We start from the raw sequence: 13320 nt of genomic DNA, 5'->3' as shown, positions 1-13320 counted from the left end.
AGAATTATGACGGTGTTGGTCTTTTTATTTGCACATATTTAACCATTTTAAAAATGAACTGTTTGTTTTAAATTACTTTGTTTCGAGGATTTTTTAAAAAGTAGCTGTGTTTATTAAATTGCCATGGATAGGTAATTTGTATATGAGCTGTAAATTCAGTGGTATTTCTGTTTGCAAGTGCAGTCATTTGAATTTGAAAGTAAAGTAATAAGTCCAACTTTTTAAATTTAATTTTATAAAATGTAACATTTTATTTATCAAGAAATGGAGATTTATAATACTAAAGTATACACACTTGCGTCATATCCCAGTATTAACATTCTGTATTCAACACTAATAGTTGTACTTTCTAATTCTGTCTTTTTTAAAATAGGCACCTTACGTTGTCACAGAATGACATGGCTGCCTTGACAGGAGGCAAGGTATCGTCAATAGACATAGAACTGGTGATATATATTTCTTTATTTCTTTTAAAAATCCTTGCATAAGATTTCAATGACAGCATAGGATTGCGCCAAAAACCTATTCTTCATTCATGTTACAGAATTAAACAGGAAATTGTAAATGTTCAATTGTTTAAAACTCAATGATATTATTGCTAATGTATTTGTGGGCTGTATGCATTGAAATCCTGCAACAATTGCCTTAATTTTCTATCTCCGGATCTGGTTATGCAAGTCAGTTTTCCAATTCAAGTTTTGTAGTAATCTGAATTATTCCCATTTTTTGATCCCGATAACTGTTTCAAAGAAAACTCCATTGTTTAACAAGCCTGTTGAGAAATATAATAAACTACTGTAAAACTTTTATCCCCACGCATTTTTTTTAGATTACTTAGTGTGGAAACAGGCCCTTCGGCCTAACAAGTCCACACCGACCCACCGAAGCGCAACCCACCCAGACCCATTCCCCTACATTTACCCCTTCACCTAACACTATGGGCAATTTAGCATGACCAGTTCACCTAACCTACACATTTTTGGACTGTGGGAGGAAACCGGAGCACCCAGAGGGAACCCACACAGATGCTGGGAGAATGTGCAAACTCCACACAGTCACCTGAGGCGGGAATTGAACCTGGGTCTCTGGCGCTGTGAGGCAGCAGTGCGAACCACTGTGCCACCGTGCCGCATTGTTGTAGTATTTCCTCCATGTCTAGCTGTATCTCACTGTATGTACAGAAATCAAACATCATTTAAGAATGTCCAAAACAAGAATGTCATAACTGTTAATAGAATGTATTCAGAAAAATGTATTTTATTCAATTTTATTATATTCTGAATGCCTGTCAGATTCCTTTCCTGATCTCTTATGAGCTTAGCTCTAGAGTTACAGGTCATTTAATTTTGATGATATACATGAATTTCTTTAGATGTACTAATACTTTGTAAATATTTAATTCCCCTATAAATATATACATGTTCGTTTTGATAACAACTAAAAGCTTTCAAACACAGTCCAGTGGTGATAAATACCAGATGCCGCATGTGGATCATTTTGTTGAGATTTGTAGCAGGCCTGCCTATCAGAGCAGGAGTATACTTCACAAACCCGCTCATTCAAGAAGATCATGGCAGCTCTGATTGTATGCTTAATTCTATAGTCCTGCCTGTCCACCTGTAACCCTTAACTTGTCAATCAAAGATATGTCTAACTCAACACTGAACATATTCAAAAACCTCTTTCTAAAGATGCCTCAAACCTTGTATGATTCACTAAGATCTAAATCAGCTCAACCTACTCAATCTTTGCCTGTAAAACAACCCCTTTATCCCAGGAACCAAACTTGCCAACTTGTGGTGAACTGCCTTCCAGTTAATATATCCTTCCATAAGTGAGATGACCAAAACTTTACTCTGGCTGTAGTCAACAATGCCTGTTTAGTTATAACAAGACGTCCCTATTTTAATGTCCATTCCCCTTGCATAAAGGCCAACCTTCCATTTGTTTTCCTAATTACTTTAGATTACATTAGATTAGATTACTTACAGTGTGGAAACAGGCCCTTCGGCCCAACAAGTCCACACCGACCCGCCGAAGCGTAACCCACCCAGACCCATTCTCCTACATTTACCCCTACACCTAACACTACGGGCAATTTAGCATGGCCAATTCACCTAACCTGCACATTTTTGGATTGTGGGAGGAAACCGGAGCACCCGGAGGAAACCCACGCAGACACGGGGAGAACGTGCAAACTCCACACAGTCAGTCGCCTGAGGCGGGAATTGAACCCGGGTCTCTGGCGCTGTGAGGCAGCAGTGCTAACCACTGAGCCGCCGTGCCACCCACCCACTGAGCCACCGTGCCACCTACTTGTATGCTAAAGTTTTATATTCCATGATCAAAAGCACCAGATCCCTCTATCACAGAATTATTTGTGTTTTTCCATTTAAAAAATATTCTGCTTTTCTGTTCTTCCCTTTGCATTTTCCCATCTTGTACTCTGTCTGCCAAGTTGTTGTAAACTCATTGATGGCAGCCAGTGAGGTGATAGTTTGCATTATGATGGTCACCTTCCTTAAACTCTACAACAAAACTGGAGTGTCTTCTCCATGGAGCAAACTTGGGCAAAATTTATATGGACCCTGAACTGTCCAAACATCAGGGTCGCCAGCACAACCTTCCAGGTTGAGTCCAAAGGAACATGAAGCAGACTTTGTACTGGATTGGTAACAGGAGTTGTAAAAAGGTGACATTTAATTATCAGTTTGTCCTTGGGCTCCACTCCAGATATTTTGTCAGTGTTTACTGCTTTAACTTTCAGTTTTCCTGAGGTATTTAAATGGAAATGGAACCATTTTCCCAGAGCTGAAAGTTTGGGCCTGCACACTGCATATCTGAAGACTAAATATTCTCTGAAACTTTAGCTTGGATGAAGAGGGCTAAACTTTCAACGTGCTATTATAAGGAGATCTTGGCAAACAGACACGCTCTTGATGAAGAGAAACTTGTACTTTGGCTTTTTTATTAAATGCTGTTAACCGGCTTTGTGGGCACAAAATGTGAAGCGAAGTAGCACGTGCAAGCAGATAGCATGCTAACTGTCTTCATCCACATGTTTGTACCAATAGACTTATTTAATACCTGCTTATTTAATCTGTCTGTATCTCCTTGCTAATTGTTTGCTTTCCTACCAGTCTTTGTCACCAGCAAACTTTCCTTTCGTAAGGTTAGTTTCTTCATCTGGGTTATCAATATGGGTTCTAAATAATCGAAGCTTCCAGCAATGATCCTTGTGACACCAAACTAGTTAGAGTTTATCAACTTCTGGCATGGATGGAAGATTAGCTGACTAACAGAAGGCAGACAGTGGGGATAAAGGAGACTTTTTCAGGATGGCAGCTAGTGACCGCAACAGAGGTCAATGTTGAGACCACATTGCTTATGTTAGACATTAATGATTTGGACAAAGGGACTGAGGATAACGTTGCTAGGTTTGCAGGTGAGGCGCAGATAAGTGGAGGGACTGGTAGTAGTGAGGAGACTGCAGACGTAACTTGGACAGGGCAGGAGAGTGGGCAAAGAAATGACAGATGGAATACCATGTGGGAAAGTGTGAAGTTATGCACTTTATTAGGAACAATAGAAGTGTACACTCCTTTCTAAATGAGGAAAGGCTTTGGAAGTCTGAAGCGCAAAGGGACTTGGGAGTCTTAGCTCAGGATTTTCTTAATGTTAACACGCAGGTTCATTTGGCATTTAGGAATGTGAATGCAATGCTAGTATTCATTTCATGAGGGGTCGAATACTAAAGCAGGGATGTGCTGCTGAGGCTGTATAAGGCTCTGATCAGATTGAATTTGGAATATTGAGAGCAGTTTTGGGTCTCAAATCTTAAAAAGGATTTGTTGGCAGTAGAGGGGATTCAGAGGAGGTTTGCAAGAAGGATTGCAGGGATGAAGGGCTTGTCATAAGAGAAGTGATTGGGGACTCTTGACTCTACTTGATGAAGTTTAGAAGGCTGAGGTGAGGTGTGGGGAGGATCTCACGGAATACGGAGTCCTGCCCAGAGTAGAAATAGAGATACTTCCACTAATATGAGAAACTAGAACCTGGGGGCACAGCCTCAGATTGAAGGGACAACCCTTTGAAACTGTGATGAGGAGGAATTTCTTTAGCCAGAGGGTGGTGAATCTATGTAATGCTGTGTTGGCCAAATCATTGAATGTATTTAAGACAGTGATAGGTCCTTAATTAGAAAGGGAATTAAAGGTTAAAAGAGGAGAATGGGTATGAGAAACCTTTCAGCCATGATCAATTGTTGGAGCAGTTCCGTTGGGCCACGTGGCTTAATTCTGCTCCTGTGTTGTTGACCAAAGACCTTGGAGTGCAATATCCGTGGCCTCGTGTTCAAATAAGGAGACCTGTCTCTGGAACTAGATTCATGGAATCATAGCTTACAAACAGCAACCAGACAACAGCATTACCATCCCTGTTTGTCCTTTCCCATTAGCAGCACAGTAAGAGAGAGTCGTGAGGGAATCACATTAGTAACCTTAACATTTGACGGTGGCCCCAATGAAATTTCATGGCATCAAGTCAAATTCAAGCAAATCGCACAATGCCAGGTTATAGTCCAACAGGTTTACTTGGAGGCGTTAGCTTTCGAAGTGCTGCTTCTTCATCAGGTGTTTGTGGAGCAGAAACATACAACACAGAATTTATAGCAAGAGAAGTGCAGTGTCATAAAGTGTCATATTAAACAAATTTAGCTTTGATCTTTTAGAACAATCATGTTTCAGTTCCTTCATACGTAAATCCCAGAAGTTTGTTAAAGTTACATTCTCAAAAAAGCTTTTAACAATAGGTGCCATCTCAGCTCAAATAATATATTGAAGGTGTGAAGTTAAAGTCTATCTGTGTCCCAATGTTGGGTCACACTGATTCTATTTGTAAAGTGGGATTTACAGAATTTTACATGGATGATGCAGTTTTTGAGCAAAATAAGGTGTAATTCTGCAAGTACAAGTTTAATTAAATTAAAATAAATTAAATTATATATTAATGAATCTAAACTAGCAAAACCATTCTAAAAGGTGAAAGACTTAATCTAAGTTTGTTTAATATATTTCAGCCGCATGACACTGTAAGCTTTTCCTATAAATTCTGTGTCTTATGGTCCTGCTGCACATCCACCTGATGAAGGAGCAGTGCTGCAAAACCAAGTGCTTCCAAATAAACCTGTTGGACTATAACTTGGTGTTATGTGATTTTTAACTTAACTATTTAGTGTACATGTTTTGGACTATTATTCAATGGTTGTTTGTAGTTTTAAATAATTGAATACAGTAAATGAATTTAATACTTTAATCTTACGATCTTTCTTTGCCCTAACCAGTGCCCTAATTTACTGATTAACAAATACAAGTCACTTGCCTGCTTAGGTAATTAATACCATTAGATCTTGCCCCCAAGTCTTGTCTCGTGCTCTCTTTCCAACTGCTGCTTATTTAAAAACAAACAGTAATATCATCTTGTCCTTTACTCATCAAATACCCAAATTTATTACTGCATAACATCATGGCTGAAAACTGATTTCCTAGTGATCATCATACAACTCTAAATAATTTCGACAGTTGATAAAGAAATGTTGGATGTATTGTCTAGATTTTCCAAATTAATTCATACTACCATTAAAACATTCTGTTTAAAAGTTGTCCCTCCTGTTCATTGAAAAAAAACTTTCTTTCATTTACTAACTAATGGAAGGATGGGATCAAATGAAATTCTTTTTAATGTTGTATTGTTCCCTGAAAACTTCGGGCAAAACTTGTGCACATCTAATGCATCCTCGGCAGGAGAAGCTGGGATGTGGAGTACAGTATAATGGGGTGGGAATATGTGTAATAGAAAGCACATCACTTTCCAGACTTAGTTGCGATTAAGTCTGGGTGGAGCAGTCAAGAACAGCATTTCCTCTCAGAGGACAATTAATGTCCCTAAGTAATCAGTTACAGGCCTTGTCCCATCTCCATACCTCCTGGAAACTAGCAAAAGATCCATAGGAAGTCACTCTCCTGCCCTTTACAGTGAGCTGATCTAATCAATGTGACCAGTGATCACATCTTGGAGCTCCAGGGATGATCTTTAGCATCTGGATGACAGCAATATCTGCAGTGGGCACCTTTTCTGGCCTCTGTTCTCCTAACAGAGACATCCGCTATATAGGGGAGTTTTATGCCAAAAATATTCCCCTGCAGAATTTAGTAATGACGGAAGCCTGCAATTGGAATTCTATTCCAACAGTGTTCCCAGAAAAGACTGCAGCTAGGTTGTCACTGCCTCTCCAGCCAGTAGACTGGCCAAATTTCATCCTTAAAATGTTCTTTTATTAGATCTACTGTGCAAAAGTTTGTCAGTTTCACATTTGGGCTAATAAATATTAAAATGTGCATGTTAGCATCATCTATATAATGAAATATGTTTTCACATTTTAAATGATGCAAAATTAGCGATTTCTAGGAGACTTACTTGATCTTTATATTGTGTTGACCCTGTACTGAAAATGGGTCTTTATTATATTTGTTTTTGTCTCAAGATGTGCATTTTAGGACATGTGTCAAAAATGCTTTGTTCATTGGTAGTTATTTGAAATTTTGCTGCTGTCTATCACTGGATGCTGCCTATTTATTGCCCTTTTCTGATAGTTGTTATTCTGGTTGTTTTTCTCAGGGTTTCCCATTTTTGTTTCAACATATCCGAGACGGTATTAACATCAGACAGACATGCAATTTGATCTTCAGCCTCTGCCGTTATAACAATCGCCTTTCAGAACACGTATGCATATTTGGGACCACTGCTTTTATTTGAATAGATATTTGTTATAGGGCTGGGGGAGAAATTTACAAATGTTTTTAAATACCGTTCTCTCTTTGTGTGTTTAGATTGTGTCCATGCTATTCACATCAATAGCAAAGCTGACTCCTGAGGTATGTCTGTTGTATTGTTGTATTTCTTGACTTTGAGAAAAAGTGCTACAGCTTCTTCACAGCATCTTATGTTTTATTTGTCAAGTATACTGTTTCTCCTGAAGGCGATAATCTGTAGGCCTCTTGTGTGCTACTAGCCTTTCAGTCCTTGCCCAAGTGGATTTTATTTACACACATTGTGAGCTCTTATAATATAGTATGGCAGCAAGCTAAACCAGTTCTTGATGTCACCTGACATTCAATTTTGAATATGTGATCTAAATAGCAAATTAATACTTAGTCCAGTTTTTCACATCTTAATTCAGGCTTTTCTTGAGGTCAATTGTAATGCCCTACCACCAGTCTGACTAAAATGAACAAATGTCCCATAGATCACAGATTGAATTTTCCATATTTATGTGGTTCAGATTCTTGAGTGCCTCAGAATGCTGATGTATTGAGAGTAAAACAGTCTCCTGGTCACTTAAGTTTTGCAGCAAAGGGATCTTTTAATCAAATGCATTATTCATCTATAAACACTGTATACTTCATATTATTTCTAGGCCGCACAGCCTTTCTTTAAACTGCTTTCTATGTTGATGGAGTTTGCTGGCGGACCACCTGGAATGCCTCCATTTGCATCTTGCATTCTTCAAAGAATTTGGGAGGTATGAGTAAAAAACTAATTTGGTAAAATGTATTGCAAAAATGTAAATTTTAAGGTGTTTGTTGTGGTTCTGTTCGCCGAGCTAGAAGTTTTTGTTGCAAACGTTTCGTCCTTTGGCTAGGCGACATCATCAGTGCTTGGGAGCCTCCTGCGAAGTGCTTCTTTGAAAGAAGCACTTCGCAGGAGGCTCCCAAGCACTGATGATGTCGCCTAGCCAGGGGACAAAACGTTTGCAACAAAAACTTCCAGCTCGGCGAACAGAACCACAACAACGAGCACCCGAGCTACAAATCTTCGCACAAACTTTAAGGTGTTTAATTTTCACAAAGTATGGAATTTGTAGAACTGAATTTATTTTTTTCAGAAATGTTATGGTTGATTTAATAGCTATATTGAAGCACACAATTATTCACAATATATTTTGGTTTCGGTATGAGTTAAGTACGTAATTGCAGAGTTTCAAGCAAATGAAAGTTCTTTTCGTAATTGAATACTGACAGTTGCACTATCTATTGGAAGAGTTCAAATTGTGTTTTAGGTTATTAAGACAATTAACACGTGTTCTCTTCTGTTTGATTAGGTTATTGAATATAATCCTTCTCAGTGCTTAGATTGGCTGGCAATGCAAACACCTCGCAATAAGCTAGCTCATAGCTGGGTACTCCAAAACATGGAGAACTGGGTGGAGCGTTTTTTGTTGGCACACAACTACCCTCGAGTCAGAACATGTAAGTCGGTGCTAGATATATGTTTTAATGTTCTAGTTTGTAATTGAATGTTTTTGAAATTTTGTGCCTTTCCATCGTTAACCACACTTTCACTGGTCTTTGGTAAAATAGCGTGGAATGCAATGGTTGCCTATGTGGCCTTATTTAATATTTATTTTATTCCGTGCCAAGGTTCTTGTTTTTGAATAATAAATCAGTGGCTCAGTTCATAGTAATATTGTTCTGAGTCAGATGATTGTGTGTTCAGATCTCCGGTACTTGAAACACAAAGGTCAGGGCTGATACTCTGGTGCTGTACCGTAGGAAGTATACCATTTAACAGATGTGATGTTAAAACTGAAGCTCTGTCTGCTCATACAGGTGGATGTAAAAGTTCCCATGGCATTATTTCAAAGAGGAGTACAGTAGTAGTTATCTCAATATCCTGGATAATATTTATCACTCAATCAAACTGTTGATTTGACCATTGTCGAATTCATAATTGTGGGAGTTTCCTGCATACACATTCGCTATCCTTTTTTCTACATCAGTGAACTATACTCTGAAAAGTACTTTGTTGGCTGGAAAGTAATATGGCTTGACCTGTGCTTGTGATAAATCTATCTGAAAACAAGTCTTTTTTTTTTTGCTTTAAAGAGTCACGAAGTGATAACTGTATCACAATCACTGTGTGTAGCTAAATATTGTGATCCATTATATTGATTGTAATTTTGTTCATTCCTTACAGCTGCAGCTTACCTTTTGGTTTCTCTCATTCCAAGCAATTCTTTCCGTCAGATGTTCCGATCAACACGTTCTTTGCATAATCCTACTCGTGATTTACCTCTTAGTCCAGACACTACTGTTGTCCTCCATCAGGTGTACAATATTCTTCTGGGTCTACTTTCAAGAGCCAAATTATATGTTGATGCTGCTGTCCATGGCACCACAAAATTAGTTCCTTATTTTAGCTTCATGACGTACTGTTTGGTCTCGAAGACTGAGAAGCTCATGTTCTCTAGTTACTTCATGGACCTCTGGAATCTCTTCCAGCCTAAGCTGTCTGAACCTGCTATTGCAACAAACCACAATAAACAGGCACTGCTCATCTTCTGGTACAATGTATGTGTGGATTGCCCAGAAAATGTGCGATTCATTGTACAGAATCCTATAGTGACAAAAAACATTGCTTTTAATTACATCTTGGCTGATCACGACGACCAAGATGTTGTTCTCTTTAACCGAGGGATGCTACCAGCATATTATGGAATTTTACGCCTGTGTTGTGAACAATCCTCTGCTTTCACACGGCAGTTAGCTTCTCATCAGAATATTCAATGGGCTTTCAAAAATCTAACACCTCATGCAAGCCAGTACCCAGCGGTAAGTGTTTTGTATCAATTTACTAGTTCTCAGCCTAGCTGGACTTCATGTATTTCAGTAAGCAGAATTTGCTGTTCTTGGAAGTGTTGCATAACATAATCTAGTAGAAAGTGCATTAGAACAGTCCTGCATGCTGGATCTCTAATACAAACATAAGATTCATTTTTGAAGTCGTATATGATTTTTTATGACCAGTATGTGTATTTGTTATATATTTTTTTAACATGTTATTAATGTAGCACAGGTGGAACTCATGTATTTTTGATTTTTTGAATCTAAACCAGCAGCTTTCTGACATAATTGTGCAATAAGTTAAACTTCTAATGCTTTATTAATATAAGTTGTTTGTTAAACCAAATTCTAAAATAATTTGCCCATCACAATGGACATCTTTGACATTTGTTTACACTTGACGTTAATAAATTGATATGACCTATACGTACATTATTAAGAGACCAATAATGTTTTTAAAAGAAGGGAAACTCCACAATATCAATGGAAAAAATCCCAATGGACAACATTTTACTTTTTAAAACTTTTATTATAGCAAACTAACTAAAATCAACATAATTCAAACATTAATTAACAAATGAGGAATACCTGAAGAAGGACTTATGCCCGAAACGTCGATTCTCCTGTTCCTTGGATGCTGCCTGACCTGCTGCGCTTTTCCAGCAACACATTTTCAATACTTAAAATTTTTGCCTTGAGCACAATAAAATACTCTATGTACTTACATAATGTACTTGCATTACTACTTGCACAGATGTATTATCGCACATGTGATTTTAGTCTTTCCAGTCTGCCTCCATTTTGTATGATATTGCACTTCTCATGCAATTATTTTGGCTGTTGTGGTTCTGTTCGCCGAGCTGGAAATTTTTGTTGCAAACGTTTCGTCCCCTGTCGAGGTGACATCTTCAGTGCTTGGGAGCCTCCTGTGAAGCGCTTCTGTGGTGTTTCCTCCGGCATTTATAGTGGCCTGTCCCTGCCGCTTCCGGTTGTCAGTTTCAGCTGTTCGCTGTAGTGGCCGGTATATTGGGTCCAGGTCGATGTGTTTGTTGATGGAGTTTGTGGATGAGTGCCATGTGTCTAGGAATTCCCTGGCTGTTCTCTGTTTGGCTTGCCCTATAATGGTAGTGTTGTCCCAGTCGAATTCATGTTGCTTGTCGTCTGCATGTGTGGCTACTAAGGATAGCTGGTCGTGTCGTTTCGTGGCTAGTTGATGTTCATGGATGCGGATCGTTAGCTGTCTTCCTGTTTGTCCTATATAGTGTTTTGTGCAGTCCTTGCATGGGATTTTGTACACTACATGAACATCCATGAACATCAACTAGCCACGAAACGACACGACCAGCTATCCTTAGTAGCCACACACGCAGACGACAAGCAACATGATTTCGATTGGGACAACACTACCGTTATAGGGCAAGCCAAACAAAGAACAGCCAGGGAATTCCTAGAAGCATGGCACTCATCCACAAACTCCATCAACAAACACATCGACCTGGACCCAATATACCGGCCACTATAGCGGACAGCTGAAACTGACAACCGGAAGTGGCAGGGACAGGCCACTATAAATGCCGGAGGAAACACCACAGAAGCACTTCACAGGAGGCTCCCAAGTACTGAGGATGCCACCTAGACAGGGGACGAAACGTTTGCAACAAAAATTTCCAGCTCGGCGAACAGAACCACAACAACGAGAACCCGAGCTACAAATCTTCACCCAAACTTTGAATTATTTTGGCTTTTGAGTCATATTCACAAGCAGATCTATTCCGTCCAGAAGTCCCTGGATACATTGCCACTGACAAGGAACAAATTATGAACCTGTCTCATTCTGGTCACAGCTGTCTCAATGATGCAAAGTCACTAGAGACTCCCCTCACTGACCCCTTTAAATGATCTGCTCGGCTCTGTCAGCACTTCAAAAGAAATAATTCATAATTTCTTACTCTTCCTGCTTTCAGTGTTCTGTCTCTTCCAAATTTATAACATAGAAAGTAATACTCTCTCTGATGTGATCTCCGAAACATCATTCACGACCAGGAACTGTTGAAAGACTAACTAAGCTAAAACTGTTGCATTCAGAGTGAGGTATTTGTTGTTTTCTAAACGTTTGAATTGCCAGGCATTTGGATTGACTACCTGCAAAAGAAAACAGACAAAACCCAATCCCATGGCAGTGGAGTTTTATTTACCCTTTTGCTTCTTAGCAGCTCAACCCTTTGAGAACTCTAGGTCAATGAGCATTTCTTTGAACCTAATTAACCTTTTAAAGCTTCCCAGTCCATTTTGTCTATTAAAAGTAAAAGAAACACAGGCTTTCCCAGCACATGGTAATTACAATTGGAAAAATAGTATCACGTTTTATTCTGACTTTTTGTACTTATCAAGAGGTTGGATGCCAATATTAAGAAATTGAACACTTTCTGGCATCCATTTTCGGCAAGTTCTAGGGTATGTTCTAGGGTCATATTTAATAAAATCACATAACAAGTTACTTTGCTTCCACTGCTTCCATTTTTATACTTATTTAAACCTGGGATATGAACATCATTGGCAGAACAATGTCTATTGTCAGTCCCCAATTGCCCTTGAGAAAATTTGGAGAGTGATACCAAATCCTCTATTGGGGGATAGGGACATGGACTTCCTACAGGAGGCTGAGAGGTGACCTTATAGAGGTTTATAAAATCACAAGGGGCACGGATAGGGTAAATATACATGATCTTTTCCTTGAAGTGGGGGAGTCTAGAACGAGAGGGCATAGATTTAGAGTGAGAGGGGCAAAATTTAAAAGGACAGGATGTACATGTATTTGGAAAGGCAAGGACTGATTAGGGATAGTCAACATGGCTTTGTGCGTGGGAAATCATGTCTCACAAACTTGATTGAGTTTTTTGAAGAAGTAACAAAGAGGATTGATGAGGGCAGAGCAGTAGATGTGATCTATATGGACTTCAATAAGGTGTTCGACAAGGTTCCAATGGGAAACTGATTAGCAAGGTTAGATCTCATGGAATATAGGGAGAACTAGCCATTTGGATACAGAACTGGCTCAAAGTTAGAAGACAGAGGGTGGTGATGGAGGGTTGTTTTTCAGGCTGGAGGTCTGTAACCAGTGAAGTGCCACAAGGATCAGTGCTGGGTCCTCTACTTTTTGTCATTTACATAAATGATTTGGATGCGAGCATAAGAGGTACAGTTAGTAAGTTTGCAGATGACACCAAAATTGGAGGTGTAGTTGGCAGCAAAGAGGGTTACCTCAGAATACAACAGGATCTGGACCAGATGGGCCAACGGGCTGAGAAGTGGCAGATGGAGTTTAATTCAAATAAATGCGAGGTGTCCCATTTTGGGAAAGCAAATCTTAGCAGGACTTACACTTAATGGTAAGGTCCTAGGGAGTGATGCTGAACAAAGAGACCTTGGAGTGCAGGTTCATAACCCCTTGAAAGTGGAGTCGCAGGTAGATAGGATAGTGAAGAAGGCGTTTGGTATGCTTTCCTTTATTGGCCAGAGTATTGAGTACAGGAGTTGGGAGGCCATTGTTGGAATATTGCGTGCAATTCTGGTCTCCTTCCTATCGGAAAGATGTTGTGAAACTTGAAAGGGTTCAGAAAAGATTTACAAGGATGTTGCC

General features: G+C 39.2%; 1 protein-coding gene across 6 annotated transcripts in view; it reads left to right on the top strand.

Moving 5' to 3' along the window:
* Positions 1–13320, top strand: part of usp34 (ubiquitin specific peptidase 34) — a 381006-nt gene that overhangs the window by 308180 nt on the left and 59506 nt on the right. For 5 of the 6 annotated variants that reach the window (XM_087991428.1, XM_087991429.1, XM_043696074.2 and 2 more), the window contains 6 exons: positions 374–446; positions 6676–6780; positions 6888–6932; positions 7475–7579; positions 8159–8306; positions 9034–9668. In XM_087991428.1, coding sequence (XP_087847554.1) covers positions 374–446; positions 6676–6780; positions 6888–6932; positions 7475–7579; positions 8159–8306; positions 9034–9668 — 1111 coding nt within the window. The remainder of the gene's footprint in view (positions 1–373; positions 447–6675; positions 6781–6887; positions 6933–7474; positions 7580–8158; positions 8307–9033; positions 9669–13320) is intronic. The other variant, XM_043696076.2, reaches the window with a different exon arrangement.

This window comes from Chiloscyllium plagiosum, unplaced genomic scaffold (genome assembly GCF_037043375.1).
Source record: "Chiloscyllium plagiosum isolate Xiang-an unplaced genomic scaffold, Cpla_swu_hap1 HiC_scaffold_10, whole genome shotgun sequence".
Lineage (NCBI taxonomy): Eukaryota > Metazoa > Chordata > Chondrichthyes > Orectolobiformes > Hemiscylliidae > Chiloscyllium > Chiloscyllium plagiosum.
Note: the sequence above shows the minus strand (reverse complement) of the source record. Positions and strands in the feature narration are given on the sequence as shown.